General features: G+C 32.6%; 1 protein-coding gene across 4 annotated transcripts in view; it reads left to right on the top strand.

The window, feature by feature from the left end:
• The window catches only part of LOC129949921 (protein FAM13A), an 84,301-nt gene extending 70,478 nt beyond the window's left edge, over positions 1-13,823 (top strand). For 2 of the 4 annotated variants that reach the window (XM_056061651.1, XM_056061650.1), the window contains 2 exons: positions 5,642-7,417; positions 10,035-13,823. In XM_056061651.1, the coding sequence (XP_055917626.1) occupies positions 5,648-7,417; positions 10,035-10,781 (2,517 nt within the window). In that variant the 5' untranslated portion in view covers positions 5,642-5,647 and the 3' untranslated portion in view covers positions 10,782-13,823. Of the gene's footprint in view, positions 1-3,466; positions 4,076-5,641; positions 7,418-10,034 lie in introns of those variants that run through there. The other 2 variants (XM_056061649.1, XM_056061648.1) reach the window with 2 other exon arrangements.
• The last annotated feature ends 3,645 nt before the right edge of the window (positions 13,824-17,468 follow it).

The raw sequence follows: 17,468 nt of genomic DNA, 5'->3' as shown, positions 1-17,468 counted from the left end.
CTTGTTGAAAGTTAAGCTTTGATATTTACCAAGTATTGACACTCGCAATAGGGGTGTGAAAATGCTTAACGTTTTCTTTTCTAAATATCAGCATAAATCTGAGCTAAATTTTTACTAAAGAACGTGGTGTTGTAATATGTAAACCATATTTATGTAAACCATAATTTCCTCTTAAAGCACATTATGTGGCTGTGGCAGAATTACCATTTTCGTAGCAGGTTTTGACAATTTGTATGCGTTGTGCGATAGGTATGCGATCCATTTTAGTAAATTTTAGACTTTCAACTAAAAAAAAATTGGTTTAACAACTTAGTTTGACAGATGTCGAATTCCACCTTCATACTTTTGAAACGTCAAAATGGTTTACCTGTTACAATTCATTTTATGACTGAACCTTTTCATAAATGAAAATGTCCTTGGTTTTATAACTCAATTGTGAACCTAGAAAATTTAAAGAAGTGATGGTTTTCAGACTGTTTTTGCTAAAATAAATAATTAGTAGTTAGTAGATTATATTATAAGTTAGTTTGTGTATTCGAAATATCTTTTTTATCTGTTAACACAAATTTTCTGAGGAGCAGCTCCAAAATTCCTCCATTTAGCTACGGCCTTCAGTAATCAGTTTAAATTTTCCAGAAATAGTTTTAGACAGAGTTTAGTATAGAAGCTGAATTTTAACTCGAGTTACGTAATTTAAGGTTTGAGTTTTTACATTTTTGTCAGCAGAATGATAAACTTTGGAAAATTTGACAAGTACTTGTAAGATTGTGCACACATTTTTAACTACTGAAAGTCTAATAGATTGAATTTCGAAAATATTTAAATGGAAGAAGGCGCCTCGAATCTTTAAAAAAAAATAAACAAAATTAGAACCATTATTATTCAGATTACAAATTTTATCAGCTGAAAAATACTTTAACATATATTTATGGCTTCAACACATTATTACCAAAATTTGTGTTCAACAAAATTGTAGTAATGAAAAATATTAAGTATTTGCTAAATCACTCACTTAAAACTTTAAAGAAGTCATAAACAAACATGTGTCGGTATTATCAAAATCGGTTAAATCAAATCAGATATCTGTTGTTAATTGATATATGTTTTGAAATCAATTAAATCAGTCTTAATTATTATCAGAATAGTCATAAGAAAAAAATATAATTTATATCTTGTATCGGGCATTGGTCCTGCATAAAAGAATTCAGCCCGCACGAGCACTTTAGAGGCTTGGCTGGCCAATATAATAAATTTAATTTATACAAATTGCATCACAACTCTTTTACAACCTTTAAAGAATTTCTCAGCAAATTATTTCATTATAATAAAAATCCCAAAAAAGTATAAAATCGAAAGTGACACTCATACTGAGAATGCTGAGAAATAAAAGTGTTCATGAAAAACGCGTCATAATACAGCCTTCGTCCTATAAAATAAATGCCCATCAATATGTCACATGAATAACAATCCAAATACGACTATTCATCATATGAAATGATTGTGTAAATTATATTATTATTATTCAAACTGTCAGTTTCAATCATTGACCTTTAAAATATCTCAATAATAAGTTTCACTTGATCGGTGATTTCATATGTCGTGCGTTCATATTATCTACTAAATGTAGACCGCAAAATAAAAAACCTCTATCATGATTACTACATTCGAGGGACGAAGGGGCAAGTTCAGAACTAATTAATTACTATGTTGTTTAACCTATCAAAGACGTCTACATTTGCCGCCACGAGCACCCAGTGTCAAAAAAATGATTAAGTTCCGAAACTTACGTGTATTAATTCTAGTTCTCTAGATGCCTCTCAAATTCTTAATCTCCTCATGTGATTACAACTTAGCACCGAAACGAACTCTCTTTGGGTTCTCTATTTTGATAAGATTACTCTCTCTAAGTCTCCAACAGTTGAGTAATTTTCGTAAGTTCGTGATAAATCTATTGATAAGTCTTGTGATCGTTTAATTATATAGATAGCCTACAGGGTGTTTTATTGTGAAGCTTTGGTTGAATTAAAAATATTTAAAATTAATAAATGTGATGCATGACATATCGCTTTCAATTTTTTAATTCACCAAACTGTCAAATAGCATCAAACTAATAATTTCGACATTTCGGCCATCATTTTCATCTGGATTACAATCTGAAATCTGTCCTATTTTTCCTTCTATAGCTGTTTCATGCACGAGCAATTGTCATCTACTTGCATATTTTAAATATCAATTGCTATCATTTTCAAGGTAGATTTCGAAAAATTTGTGATTGTGGGGTGTTGAAAATAGGTTTTCTTACAAAAAGTCTTGACCTTGACTATCTGACATAACACTATCAATTTTTCTTCTCTGTAGTTAATGGAAATGTCAAATAGAATTAAATTATTAATTTTGACATTTCATTTCATTTTATCATTATTTACATTTGGATTTGGTCATTTAACATAAACAGAAGCAGTAGTCGTCTAGTTGCATGCTTCATTTTCGAGATAGATTACATGAAATTAGTTAAATCCCAGTTTCATATTTTCTTCTGCATAATTTATCAAACTGTCAAATAACATCATCCATTTTTAACTCTGCAACTATTACATTCATGCGCAGATGTCATCCAGTTGCATGCTTCATATTTACCACGCTATCGTTTTCAAGTTATATTACTTATTATAATTTATAAAATGGTCAATTAATATGGAGTTAATAATTTGGAAGTTTTATTTTTATCAACCAGAGTTTTATCCATTTTTTACCTCTGCACCTGTCACAATGATGTGCATCCATTTCCATACCTTTAATAAACATTTCTTACCACGTCATTACCACGTTTTCGAGGTAGATTGGGCGTACAATTTGTGATTTCAGTTTGGTGAGTTGCAAACATTTTCGTTCAAAATAATGACATGAAGGTCTAATTTCAAGGCAAATTCTAGAAAGCACTAAAAAAATCAACTTTTAGTTTGCAGAAAACAAAAAGGAAACACCCTGTATCTTCTTATTTACATTTCTATCAACTTATTTCCTCCAAAACAGGTGTTGTTAGTATATAGCATGATGTTTATTTTGGCGAACACTCATCTTTCTCATGACTTGACATTTTACAACCACTTGACAAATTTATTAATTTTACTATATTGACTCTTGACTCTAAAGAACATGACTCAGTTTAAATCTTTATAAGACATCATGTCTCAGCTGTCGTTCTATATCTCTCCAAATAATATATTTTTATAATAACATAAGATAACAATTTATTATTGCGTATAGTTTGAAATATTTGCTCGCTCTATCTCCATATCTCTCTACACTTAATACTCTTACCGGCTTTTAAAAAGTCTCGTTGATTGACCGCTCGGCGCGCGCGACAACAGCAACAGCACACAGCAGCAGCGCCAGCGCGAGCGGTGGCGGCGAGGAATACAATTTATATTATTTTTGTTTTGTATATATTTTCCACCCCTTATGAGAAATAAGCTCAATAGCCAGACGTGTTTTGACGGAGCAAAACCACCTTGAAAATTGTGCTTAAAATTTTTCAAAAAGAAAAACATTTTTCAAAAAAAGAAATAAATTATTATTTCACATGTAGATAAAATTTAATTAAAAATTAAAAACATACAAATAAAAATATTTAAAAACTGAAAAGTGACATTTTTTTAATATAAATCAAAACGTTTAAAGCAATTAAAAACGCGTACATGGAATTTTACAGTGAATTGATGGTAAAATTGAATTGCAATAAATAGCTCTTTATAATTGGGATAGTAAAGTTGACAATCTAAAAGTTGCAATCAATAAAGAGGCTAAATTACCCTTTGGTGCTTATATGTGTCTTAACCAGTTTTATTCAGTTTTTAAATAATTTCCCTTCCTTGATCATTATTTTAAATATTGTAACAGTATTGTGCTAGTATAGTTAGTTACGAGTATAGTGCGGAATTGAGAAATTACAAATATCGGTCGTTGGTGTTTTACGCATTTTCAATTATTTTCTTTAATTTGAATCTCAAGTGAAAAAAGGAAGACAATTTAAACCTTTCATTGAATGACTCCCAGGATTATAACGTATTTAATGGTATGGTTACAAAATTTATATTTTTTTAAATAAATATTATTAACAAAATATTCGAAAATGGAACAATGGTTGTTTTTTCTCATCTCAAAAATTTTGTTTTCACACGTGGAGTTGAATTTTAAGTAAAGTGATAAATATTTAACTCATTTATTAAATTGAAAATATTGAAATTTCCCTAAAAATTTGTATAAACAAAAAATAACTGAGCAAAGCAAATATTTTTCAACTCAAATATTTAACGACGAAAATGACATTACCTCCAAATTAATTTTGTGCAATGTATTAGACATAAGGAACAATTTTTAGAAAAACCCAATCGCCAGCTTTTTTAAAAAGGAATTACAAAAAACACCTCTAAAGTTGATTTTCGGCTCGAATGTGCTTAGAGCAAATAAAAATATTGACTTCGAACTCATTCTATCTTTCAAAAAATATTGTTGTTAAAGTTGTAGGTAAAGTTCCGAAATAAATCGATTGAAAATTTAGTATTCAATCCTTTTAAAAATGGCCTACTAAATTATTTTAACGACCACATTAGGTTTTACTTCAACTTTTTGAAGTTCTTCAAATTGTCATTTGAAATATTGGACAAAATTATTGGAAAGTTTACAGCGTGAATCTTAAAATAGTTATTTTTCAATCGCAGTAAAATTTCTGCTTAAAAAATAAATTTTAAAAAGGCAAAATTTCGAATCGAAATTAATTTTCCAACTTTGAAAATATTCTTTTTTTTATTTTCAAAGTCAACCACAAAAATTGAACAAAATAAATAAATTCAAAATATTTCGATCAGTTTATTAAAGACAAAAATCGAATCAATCTCAAAAACCTTCTTTGTTATAGCGGTTTTTTTTTTGTAAAATTTGCAGTTATTAAGTGCTTACAAAAATACGTTTAAATTTGAATATCATTAATAAATATTATCCTGTTTTTCAAATACTGAACTTTGAAAAATAATAAAAAATTTAAAAAAAAACCAAAAAATTTAATAAAAAGTTTTTGACCATCAATAAGTATTTTCAGATATCAAATGTTGAAAAAGATATATTTTAAAAATATGGACATTTTGTATCATCAAATATTTTCAAGAAAATATAAGAGCTTATTCCGAAAAATAAATATTTTATTCCGTTCATTAGTTGAAAAAAATGTAGAAAAATCTTTCAGAACAGTTTTGGAGATAAATAGATTTTTCGATTTGAAAGCAAAGAATTTGTATTGGGGCTACGTTATGTTTGTTTTGAAATGCCTAACGCGAATCTTATTAAAATCTTCTCTACTGCTGTTAAGTCATGTTTGATTACAATCACGGGTTCGAAGTTTTTGGTGAATGCAATATTTGCCCTTATAGTTTCTATCTGTCGCAATTAAAAATATTTTGGAGAAGAACGAAGAACAAAAGCTTTTTGTCTTGAAGTTTTTTAATGACTTTTAGGATAAGTTTTGAAGACAAATAATTTATATTCATTCTTAAAGAACTGAACACAAATCGTACTTAATTAAATTAAAAATTTCCTTACAATATATTTGTACTAAAGTAAAATTTGTTTGTTTTTTTTTTTGCAGTGCGGCATGCGCCATCCCACCACTGGCCTGAGCGAAGACGACCTAAGTCGTCTTACCAACGGTTCATCTAGTTCATCCTCCTCGTCCTCATCATCAGCATCGACCACTCCTTCACATGAACAGCCAAGCAACAATCATGGCCATCATCAGACCAAAACAACCACAACAACTAAATTTTGTTCCCCTGCCACATCTATCAATGGTGGTTCATCAACATCGATTACAAAAGCTGAAATAAATTTATCTTCACCATTGAAGCTTCTTAACTCCGATGCATCTTCACCATCCGAAACACCAAATGAACATGTTAATAACCTTAAAAATAATGCACCCTCTGTTGTCTTCAATTCATCATACCTCCCGGAGTTTATTGATCCCTTAGAATGGCAGAAGTCACGAAAGCGTAAGGAAAGGCTAGATAGCACTTCATCGATAACGCAAGACCGTAAGTTGGTGCGTTCCAATAGCGAAGAGATAATTGCCCCGCCAGAAGAGAGTAATGGCGATGAAATAAATAATTTGAAGAAAGCCGATGGCGTAGAAATTGTAGTGCGTGAAGCCATACGGCGGGTATCGTCGGAGGACTTCAAGAGGTCCCCAAATTATGAGGACTATCAGGAGAATTCGGTGCAAAATTTTGTCAGCGATGAAAATGACTCCTTGCTGGCCAATAAGCCACACTCTGAGTTGTTTTTCTCTCCCGGTGCTAAGGATATAGCACGCAAGGCTCGTTTGGAAAGCAGTCCGTCACGGTCGAATCGTGTCTCGCCAAATCGTGAGACCCGCACCAAGACCAATGGTGACGAAAGTGATCTGGAACATGAGCGAAGGCGTTCGAGCGAGCGTTTCTGCAAGTCTCGGGCACCTCCCGGCCGAAAGTCGGGTGTCATGAAAAAATCCGGAAAGTTTCTGCCGACAAAGATGCGCGGTGACGAAAACACCTACAAGTACGACCTGTCCGCCATGAAATACGAGCGCAGAGGCTTCGTTAGCAAAATCAAAGTCGAAGAACGCCTTCAGCGCAAGGAAGAGGCTGCCGACGGACAGCGCAATGATTACAACGACAATAACTTAATCGATTTCCATATAATTCGCAGCGAGTATGGCAATAACACAAATGCAGCAACATCTCCATCTTTACCACAGCAGCAGCAGCAACAACCAGAATCTAACATTTCAACAACAACAACAACTAAAACAACAGCTGAAGCACTGCCATGGGACTGTTCCATACCTGAGGATCAGACACCTGTACTGAGTCGTCGTTTTGCGGCTGTTCGTCATCCCGATTCAATCGATATTGCTGCAAAGCTGTCCAAGATCATGCCTTACCCGCAACAATTTCATAAGTCACCAAATTCAATGATGGCCGACGATGATGCCATCGAACCAATAATGAACCCTTATTGGGCTCTAAATCACATGGAAAACGCTAAGACTCGCGAAGTTATGCAGCAGGTTATTCCATCGATAATGTCATTTCAAACGCCCGAAGAGCGCTTGAAGCAAGTTAACAAGCGATTAGTATCGCTCAAAAAGAAAGCCGTTCAATTGGAGGAACAATTTGAGAAGAAAAATGGCTATAGGCCATCGCAGGCAGAGAAACTAAATGATAAACATATAAAAAATATTCTAGCTGAAATAAGTAAGCTGAAGAAGGAGAAACACGAGTTGAAGTCTGATCCTATGGCAGCGTTGGGCTTGAAAGTGAGCGGTGGCATGGATGCCGAGAAGAAGCTGGAGAAAATTCAATTGACGCTGAATGAAATTGAACAGGTAAGACTTTTAAGCTAAGAATTTTTTGTCTATGTTGTAGCCTGTAGGCAAATGGCTCTTGAGTTAAAATTGACGTTTTCAAACAAGGCTGATTATCCATGTAATGCAAATGTAATTCTTCTCATGAAAAGTGCGTTCTCAAATGAGCCGTTCGGAATCGACTTAAAAACCTAGTTCTAAACGGACAGTTGCGCCACCTATTTCTTTTTTTTAATGTTTTAACCTACGTCATTACCTCATCACTTTGGCATTCGATTGACACCATTTCAGAGTAAATTTTGTCAAGAAATGGTGAAGAAAATTAGCTTTGTTCGTTCAACTTCATCCAAAAATTATCAAAGTTTTATTTCCATCTCCGAGCTACCATAATCTGACAAGATTTACCCTTAAAAGTCAATGAGTTATTAAAAACCCCTGTTAAGTACTAAAAATAAGTAGTTATCAAACACAATACAAGTCCGTTGATGAAATAAGTATAAACATAGTATTATTTCTGAACAAACTTTTTGATAAGTTCTGTTCCCGTACTCTGAATTTTTGTGGATTCTATTCCCGAGAGCTGTCAGTTTTTGAACTGTCAGAACAAAATCTCCCCTAAACATTTTGTGAACAATTACATAGATTTCGTTTTAAAATGCATTTGATGATTACAAATTCAGGAATTGGAATTTTGTGTGATGGATTACTAATTTTTATAAAACAATGATTTAAATATAGTAAAGGATTTGTTTGCATTTAAAGCTCTGGATGCACTGAATAGAAAAAAGAAACACAATTTTCAGTTTGACAGTTCAGACTCTGCTTCTCGTATAAACGTGGCAGTATCTTGTACTAGAGTTGTCACTTCTGCCTAAATGAGGTGACCTGAATAACAAATGACTGTCATCGTCTAAAAAAACCCGATGTTCTTGTTCAAACAATTTAAAAAAAAACATCAATAAATACCAGAGAAAAAATCGAATTCCTAGTTTTTATTTGAAAACACTCAAAAACAAAGTCATACTTCAATTTATTTGCTAAAAAACAGAATCCTGTCATGCTTCCATTAATCTATGCCACCATTAAATTTACTTTTTTAAGTCAAATATTGCATTAAAAAAAAAAAAAACAATTCCTAACAATGCCTGCGTCAATGTTTATAATTAATCTTTTCAGGTAGGCGTTATATAGGTACTCTGCATTCTTGTCGCCTACTACAAATTTAAAAAAAGCACATGCCAATCAAAAATATTAAATCTTTTATTTTAAATAGTAAAAATATTAAGGCGCCAAAAATACTCTAAATATTTTTTGGCTTTAAATAAATATAAACAAAGCCAAATTTTTATTTTTTTGCAAAAAAAAATCTTCCTGATCTTTAAAATAAACTTAATAAGTTTTTAAAAAACTGATGTAAGAAAAAATCTGCTTTGCGGCATTGACCCACGTGCCGGCTTAAAAAAGCAATTTTTTTTTTTATTTTTGTGGAACAAAAAATACAAAATTTCAAAATAAAATAAAAATTTTATCGGATGTTTTTCTAAAAATACCTTGTGTTTGTATTTGTTCTTGTTTTTATTATTATTATTAAAATCTAGCGTGTCTACGCTCAATGATACCATAAAAGCAGCATTTTAAAGAAAAATAGATTTTCTGACACAAAAACTCTGACTAAACAAGCAAAAATCAAGGCCGGACGAAAACGACAACGTCAACGAAAACGACGCAACATGACAAATCGTATGATCTTTTTGGTAGACTCATAAATAAGAAATTTCAACAAATGATGAGGAAGACATTTAGTTTATTAAAATAAATAATGTTTATAGTTCTGACTTGGCCAAATAATAATTATGATGTGCTTTCGGCCTTATGATGGTTCACATGATTAGTGTTTATTTTTCTGTACAATTTCGTCATTTAAAATATAATAGACCTTTAATTTTAGTTCTATATCTTTTTTGTCTCGGATAAAAACAGAGACTAATCACATGAGGAAATAATCGATTTTGTTTGTGTAATTTTTAATTTGACACTGACATTTGGCGTTAATGTTTGTTAATGGTGCAAATAGGCTAAAAGCGTTTTTGGCAATCGAAGTGTTTTTTCGGTATAGAGACCGATTTATTTTTTGGGTCCTCTCTATTAAGTTTGCATACTTTGTTTCAAAGAATTCTAATGCAATAATATTTTTGTAGAAATAATTATTTTTTTCTTTTCTATTCAAAACATTATGCGCCATTAAAATTCTAATTCGTAAATAAAAATATATACTCTCTGGGAATTAAATCCACAAGACGATACTGAAAGATTACCTTTCTCAATTATTTTCTACCTCAATGTGAAGTACATTTAAGCTTGGACTTCTGAAGTATTAGTAGTACTCTTACTTTTGAATTTATCAATATTGAAAACACACTTCATAAAGATTGATTGATTTTATGTCCACTTTATCAGAAATGTCGTCAATTTGATCTGCTCTTAAAAGTGCACATTATTTATAATAAATTAGTTGAAAGTTGGTATAGTTGTGTAAATAATAACTTTGCCTTACGTCATTTAAATAAAGAGCTTTTAGTCATTTTATACATAATTATTTAACCAAGACTAATTGATTTGTTTTTATTTTTTCTTCCAGAATTTAGCTGACAAGCGAGAAGATGGTAATCGTTCAGAAACCTTGGAGGAACTAACACCCGATCAACTAGTCCAAGAAAAGACTGCAGTCCAGCATGGTCTGCTTTTTTACGAGTCATTGTATGGTCGTCCTTCGACAAAGGAAGAACGTGATGCAGCCCGACCCCTCTACGACCGCTACCGCATGTTAAAGAGAATGGTATCACGAAGTGTTACCCTCTCAGGAAACACCTCAGGAGCACCCGAACTTCCCACTATCCATGAACACGAAGCGATGGTATTCGAAGCAACTCCCTATCAACACTCCTCCAATAGCACCGATAGCACCACAAGTCCAAGTGAATCTTCTACCCTTATTGTATCCGAAAGCAACAGTTCAGCTTCAGCATCAGCAGCATCAACAGACTCAACTCCAGATACCACAAAAACAGCTGAAGTAGATGAAGACAGCCAAACCCAAAAACAACAACCTCAAATTAAACGCCATCAACATGAATCTCTGTTTGGTGAAAATATCCATCAACTTTCAATTGATAAATTATGGGAACATTTGGATAAAGCCCGTGAGGAGAAAAAGCTTCTAAAGCGCACTTTAAGGGAATACGAAACGGTGTTCGAGGAACAAAATGGTCGTAAAATGTTGAAGAACGACCGAAAGTCTATCGAAGACACCTATGCTCAGTACAAAGAGGCAAAAGCAAAAGCTCGTCTCTTACAAGCTCTAATCAAGAAACATATCTCGCGTTGAGATGGAGCTAAAACAAAAAAAGTTTTGAGTTTTAAAATATTATTTAGAGACAAGTCAATGGACTTGCTAGAGATATAGTTTAAAAAATGGATTTTATATTGTTTTATATTTTATATATTTTTTTTTTAAACTATCATCAATTTTAATATTGAGTTGAGTTATACGCCATTTTGAGTGGAAAAATTGAAGCATTTTAAAAACCCACAATGCTAAAATGAGCATAATTTGCGAATGAACTTAGGGTTCAAGAAAACGAAGCCCTGAAAGTCTAATTACAATCAGTATTTTGTTTTTAAGCTTTTTTTGTGTTGCTATTTTAAATTCTCAAAAGAAAATTGGCAAACAAAATAAAAATGGTTTCTGGTTCAAAAAATATTGAGCCTTAAAGTTAATTATATATTTATTTCTTTTTTGTCTCCAAACTGTTAAAAATAAAAACAAAACATTGTTATGTTTGAAAAAAACTAAGAAAAACAAAAATAACACACAATATTAATTTATATTTCATTTAAATATTCATCTCTCAAATTTGTATCTTACACATAAAATATTTACACAAAAATATATAAAGATATAAAATATATATATGTACACAAAAAAATATATATATATATTGATCTGTGATAGTTACTATTTTATTTATTATTTCTTTGATTTATTTTTTATTTTTTGTATTTCTTTTTATTTTAGTTGTGTTTCTCTGTTTTTATTGGCAATGTAATATTTATATATACAAACATAAAAATTGTCCAAAAATAATATTGTATATATGTACTATTTTTTTTAAATTTTAATTTTAGTTTTATATAACGAGTACCTTTAATTTAAAAAACAAAAACAAAATAAATAAGAAAACAAAAATTATACATATTACATAGATGTCTAACATGTAACATATATTTTATAATAAATAAAAGATATATTTGTTGATATCGAATGAATAAAATTTGACAATGTTATAAATAATAACAATTATTATAAAGTTTTAATTTAATTTTTTAAAAAAGTTTTTCTTTTTTGTTTGAATACAGAACGTGCTGTAAATTTCAATTATGAGGTGGACCTTCATTAATTTTCTCATACCTTTGTTTATTTCGAAAAAGGGATTGTAATAAGTTGTATATAGACTTCTAGGTGGATAAGTATCTGCTAGATTGTTTATCTAAGGTTTATCTAAGGTCTCTATTTAAATAGACCTAGTTAGTTCAGATTGTAAAGTAGGTTTGGTAAACGATTTTAGGTTTAGGCCGAAATCAGTAAAACACTAATACTTCTAGTGCACGAGTTGTACTTGGGTTAGGTTTATATTATAGGATATTTGTTTAAAAATGAAACTCTTAATTTACTTCTTTATTTTTGTTTATTATTTTGAAGCAATATATATAATTCCAATGTTGCATAGGAGAAGGTTTTTGAAATTTTATTCATTTTGATGGATCATTGTCTTACAAGAAAGCAAATTGTTCTCTTTGATTGCCTTTGAATCATTTTTACTGGGGCTAAGAATCTTGGCATGTGCTACATGGTCCTATTTTTGAATTATTTCTTGATAAGAGCATTTTTCAATTTGTATTTTGCTGTTTTATTAATTGAACAACTGTCAGAATAGATTATGTCTTCAATTGAATGCCTTGAATCATGTCTTTAATTGAATACCCTTAGACATTTATTAACAAACTATACTATATGTTTGAAGTCCTTTGAAATTTTTCTTAGAAGAGCTTTTTTTTGATGAAGAAATGTTGGCGTAGAAGGTGGTTTGGGTCTCATTTACGAAGGAACTGGGTGGCTTAAAAGCGCTAAGTTATTTGGGACGGATTGGTATATAAGAGTGAATTGTGGAGAAGGTCTACCGGATTTTTTTAAAGGCATTGTAAGAAAAACTTTCTTTAGTGTGCCATATATCTATGTATGAACACATAAATACAGGTCATAAAAGCCAAATTTTAGTAATAGTTCTTAATCATTATTACGTTAATTTTTTTTTTGAAAATCACCCTACCTCATGAGGTATTGTCATTTGTTCCCCAATTTCATAGCGTTCTACTAATATTATCTCAATTGTGGTTTTTGAGGTTCATAAAAGCAAGATTTTCATACAAAAATCTACACCAACAATATTTTTGTTTCATGAAAATATGCTGGTTAATTTATTCATAATCGAAATTTACAGCTAGTTCTCTAGACTGCATTATAATTATTTACTTATTTAATTTAAAAAAAATGTTGACTATCGCTATAGATTTTTTTTGTGTTGTTTTATATTTCAAATATCCACTCAAAGCTTAAAATTAATTGAAATTGTGTTAAAAATAGACAAACAAAATGGCAATAGATTACAAAAAAAACCATAAATGAAAATAAAAATCATTATTAAATGTAAAAACACTGCACACACATAAAAATACGTACACAAATATAAAAACTAAAACAAAAAACAGATGAATATCATAAAATTAAAACAAAATTTAAGAACAAAAATTAAAAAAATTAAAAAGAAACAAAAATATTGATTCCTATAAATATGTTTTTATGTATTTTTATTTTTATATATCCATTTAATGTGCAAAATGTCTTCCTTAAACCGCATTTTAAGGATAAATTTATATACTAGTCCGAAACTTTAATTGATTTTTGAAAAAAGCTGTTTTGTACGAATAATGAATTTAAAACAAAAAATAAAAGAACTTAAAATTATAAAATCGGTTCCTTACACTTTTTAAAAATGAAACAAATATTACACATAATCGTAGATATGTTTTCAAAATCGTTTTTATTTAAGTCCGTTTTTCAACACGCAATAATTTAATGTTTAAGCAAAAATTAACATTCTATGTGCTCCATCGTCATTGATGTAAAAATATGAATTTTTCATTAAAAAAATATAAATTAAAGACAAAACAAACAAAGCTAACATTAATTATGTAATAGAAACAAATATATACAAATAAAATTATGTCATAAATTTAGAACAAATCATACAAACAAAACTAAAATAATAATTAAAACTGATTTGGTGTTCTTTTTTTTTCAAAACAAAAACAACAAAATTATATGACTGATTTGTCTATTTCGATGATAAAATAAAAAGTAAACTTTTCTAGTTCTTTATTAAACAAAAAAAAAAAAAAACAAAAATTATTAAAATTAAACTAACTCATGTAACATCTACATACATATATATATATTCGTTAAGAGATACATTTTTGTAAATGAATTGGTAATTTATTATCTGAATTTAAATTTTGTTAAAACAAAATAATTTAATTAAGTAAACAAAATTCAAATATAATAATAAATGTGTTGTATGCTTAATTAAACATTGATTGAGATAATAATAATTAAAAAAACTGTTAAATAATTTTTAAATTAATTTATACTTATGAAAACCAACATTTAACAAACAAAACAAAAATTATTGGATATTAAAAATCTATATACAAATCTACATATAGATGCAAAATACAAAAACAAAATGAAGAAAACAAATATAAAATTAAAACAAATATTATACAAATACCTACTGTATGTATATTTATGTAAGAAGAATATCTATTATATTCATAAAAAATAAAAACAAAACAAGAAAATAAACAAATACAAATAAATTGATTGAATATATATACTTAACAGCAAAATAGTTCTTATGCATTTTTATTTTAAACATTCGGAGATTCATGTGACATATAATTTGTCAAAGGACTGGTGAGATTTGAGTTTGCAACAATTTTGTACAATAAAACAACGAAGTCATAAACAAATGTTTTGTCGGTAGTTTATTAAGAATCAATTTCAAGACACGTAGACTCCACCATTGTCCAAACACAGTTCGATATAAACTTCCATATATTTCAATCCATTTTTATATAGATGAATCAAAAACTAATCAGGGGGTTGGTAAAGGCGTGTACTCTGAACGATTAAAATAAAGTCATTCAAACCGCCTTCACTGTAGCACGTTCCAGGCAGATTTCGTAGCTATTAAAGAAGCCTTGTCCTAGTTTAAAGAAAAGGTGATATCAAAATCTGATCTCAAATTTTTTCAGGCTAGAATTGAATCATCAAATATTTGTAATACAAACTTTATAACAGTCCATAACTATCATACATTTTTAATGGAGATGGTACAATAGTTTGTTTTTAACCAGTGCATTTACGATGTTCAAATGGTAGACATGTGCATTCAAGAGGACACAAGCGTCCACAGGTTTTTCTCAAAACCCACCTCTGTCTATCAACTCCTACTCTCACCTCCCCGCGGTGAACATCGGGTGCCTAGTACCTCAACTGGAGATTGGGTTCCAACCCCAGTGGAAAGTTGTTGGGGGCAGCAAACGAGAGAGGGGGGGAGAGGTGTTTCCACTAAGGCACCTCTCCTTATCCAGGCGGCATCGGACGAATTCTCGAGATAGAATCAACGGTGGCGTCTACAGTTCCAGTAAGGTCGAACTACTTAGTGAACACCTTATAGGGCTTCTTCGACATATTCGGAGCCCAGGCCTATAAGGAGCGGTTCATCCGGCTCCCCTTCCTTGGAGTTATACTAAGGATCTGGCCCTCCAGGTTGGGGGTTGTGCCGTCGGGGTGACTTCCTGGCCACGTAAAAACATCATAGTCTCGAAGCAACAACAAGCCTCGGATACGGACGGATTCACTGTTGACAACCCACGCAAACGAAATAAGGACAACGATCTTCGGATATGTACGTGGAATGTTAGGTCCCTTAACAGACCACGTGCAGCCGAACAATTAGCGGAAGCCCTAAACTGCTGCAAGGCAGATATTACAGCCATCCAAGAAGTGCGATGGGATGGACCGGGTAAACGCAAACTAAAAGACTGCGATATCTACTACGGCGACTGCTACCGAGAACAAAGACAGCGTCTATTTGGGTGTGGATTTGTTGTTGGAACTAGGCTCAGGCAAAAAGTCTTGAGTTTCAACAGTGTGAGCGAGCGCATCACGACAATCCGCATCAAGGCTAAATTCGCCAACATAAGCCTAATATGCGCGCATGCCCCAACAGAGGAGAAAGATGAAGACACCAAAGATATGTTCTTCGAGCTCTTGGACAAGACATATGAGCAGTGCCCTGGCTATGACATTAAAATTGTCTTAGGAGATTTTAATGCCAAGCTAGGAAGAGAAGACATCTTTGGTGGCATAATCGGGAGATACAGCCTGCACGACACTACCTCCGACAACGGATTCAGGCTGGTCGATTTCGCTGCGGGGCGAGACGTTCTGGTAGCTAGTACGCAGTTCACGCATCTTAATATCCACATGGGGACATGGAAATCTCCTGATCAATCAACCGTCAACCAGATTGACCACATTGCGATCGACGCACGACACTTCTCCAGTATCCAGGATATCCGAACATTCCGAGAGGCCAACATTGACTCGGACCACTACCTCGTTGTAGCCAAGGTACGGCTACGGATATCACGATCCAAACCAAAACAAGGAAGTACTGTGAGAAGATTCGACGTTAGACGGCTACAATCGCAAGAGACTGCCATGTCCTTTTCCGATCGAGTCTCTAATAACCTCCTAAGGAGTCCTATGCTTCCTGCATTAAGCATTGAAAACCAGTGGCAACATTGCCTTGCAGCCATCAGAGATGCCGCCTCTGAAGTGCTAGGTTTCACACGGCCACCACAGCGAAACCCCTGGTTTGACGACGAATGCCAGCAAGCTCACGCAGCGAAACAAGAGGCATACAAAACGGCGCTGCACAAAAGGACGAGAGCTGCTCGCGAGCTCTACGAGCAGAAGAGGAGAGAGGAACACCGGCTTCTTAGACGGAAAAAAAGAGAGCATGAGAAGCGTGCGATCGAGGAGATAGAGGGATGTCACAACAGGAATGAGGTTCGTAAATTTTACCAAAAGGTAAAAAAAACCTCCCAAGGGTACCAGCCACGAACCGAAGCCTGTAAAGACGATCAAGGGAACATCGTAGTAGAACCACAGTCGATGCTGAGAATATGGAAAGATCACTTCTCCAAATTATATAACGGCGATGACGAACCGAATTCCGCTGTAAGGGAGATAGAACCACTCAACCTCGGCGACGCAGATCAACAATTCCGCCTACCCGACCTTGACGAAGTGAAGATAGCTATATCTAAACTTAAGTCAAACAAAGCTGCTGGAGCTGACGGCATCGCTGCCGAACTATTCAAAGCAGCAGGCGATGACTTGGTACGGAGCATGCACCAACTCATCTGCAAAATTTGGTCGGAAGAAAGCATGCCCGATGAGTGGAATCTCAGCATAGTGTGCCCGATACATAAGAAAGGAGACCCTCTAAACTGCGCCAACTACAGAGGCATCAGTCTTCTTAACATTGCGTATAAGATCCTCTCTGCCGTATTATGTGAACGTCTGAAGCCATTCGTCAACAACCTGATTGGTCCTTATCAGTGTGGCTTCAGACCAGGAAAGTCCACTATCGACCAAATATTCACACTACGGCAGATCTTGGAAAAAACCCAGGAGCTTCAAATCGATACCCACCATCTCTTTATCGATTTTAAAGCCGCGTATGACAGCATCTATAGGGAAGAGCTCTACCGAGCAATGTCTAGTTTTGGCATCCCTGTCAAACTTATCCGTTTGTGCAGAATGACGATGGAGAATGCACGCTGCTCTATCAAGGTCGGAAAAGATCTTACCGATGCATTT

Source organism: Eupeodes corollae, chromosome 3, assembly GCF_945859685.1.
Source record: "Eupeodes corollae chromosome 3, idEupCoro1.1, whole genome shotgun sequence".
Lineage (NCBI taxonomy): Eukaryota > Metazoa > Arthropoda > Insecta > Diptera > Syrphidae > Eupeodes > Eupeodes corollae.
The sequence above is the reverse complement of the archived record's forward strand: the minus strand, read 5'-3'. Positions and strand labels throughout refer to the sequence as shown.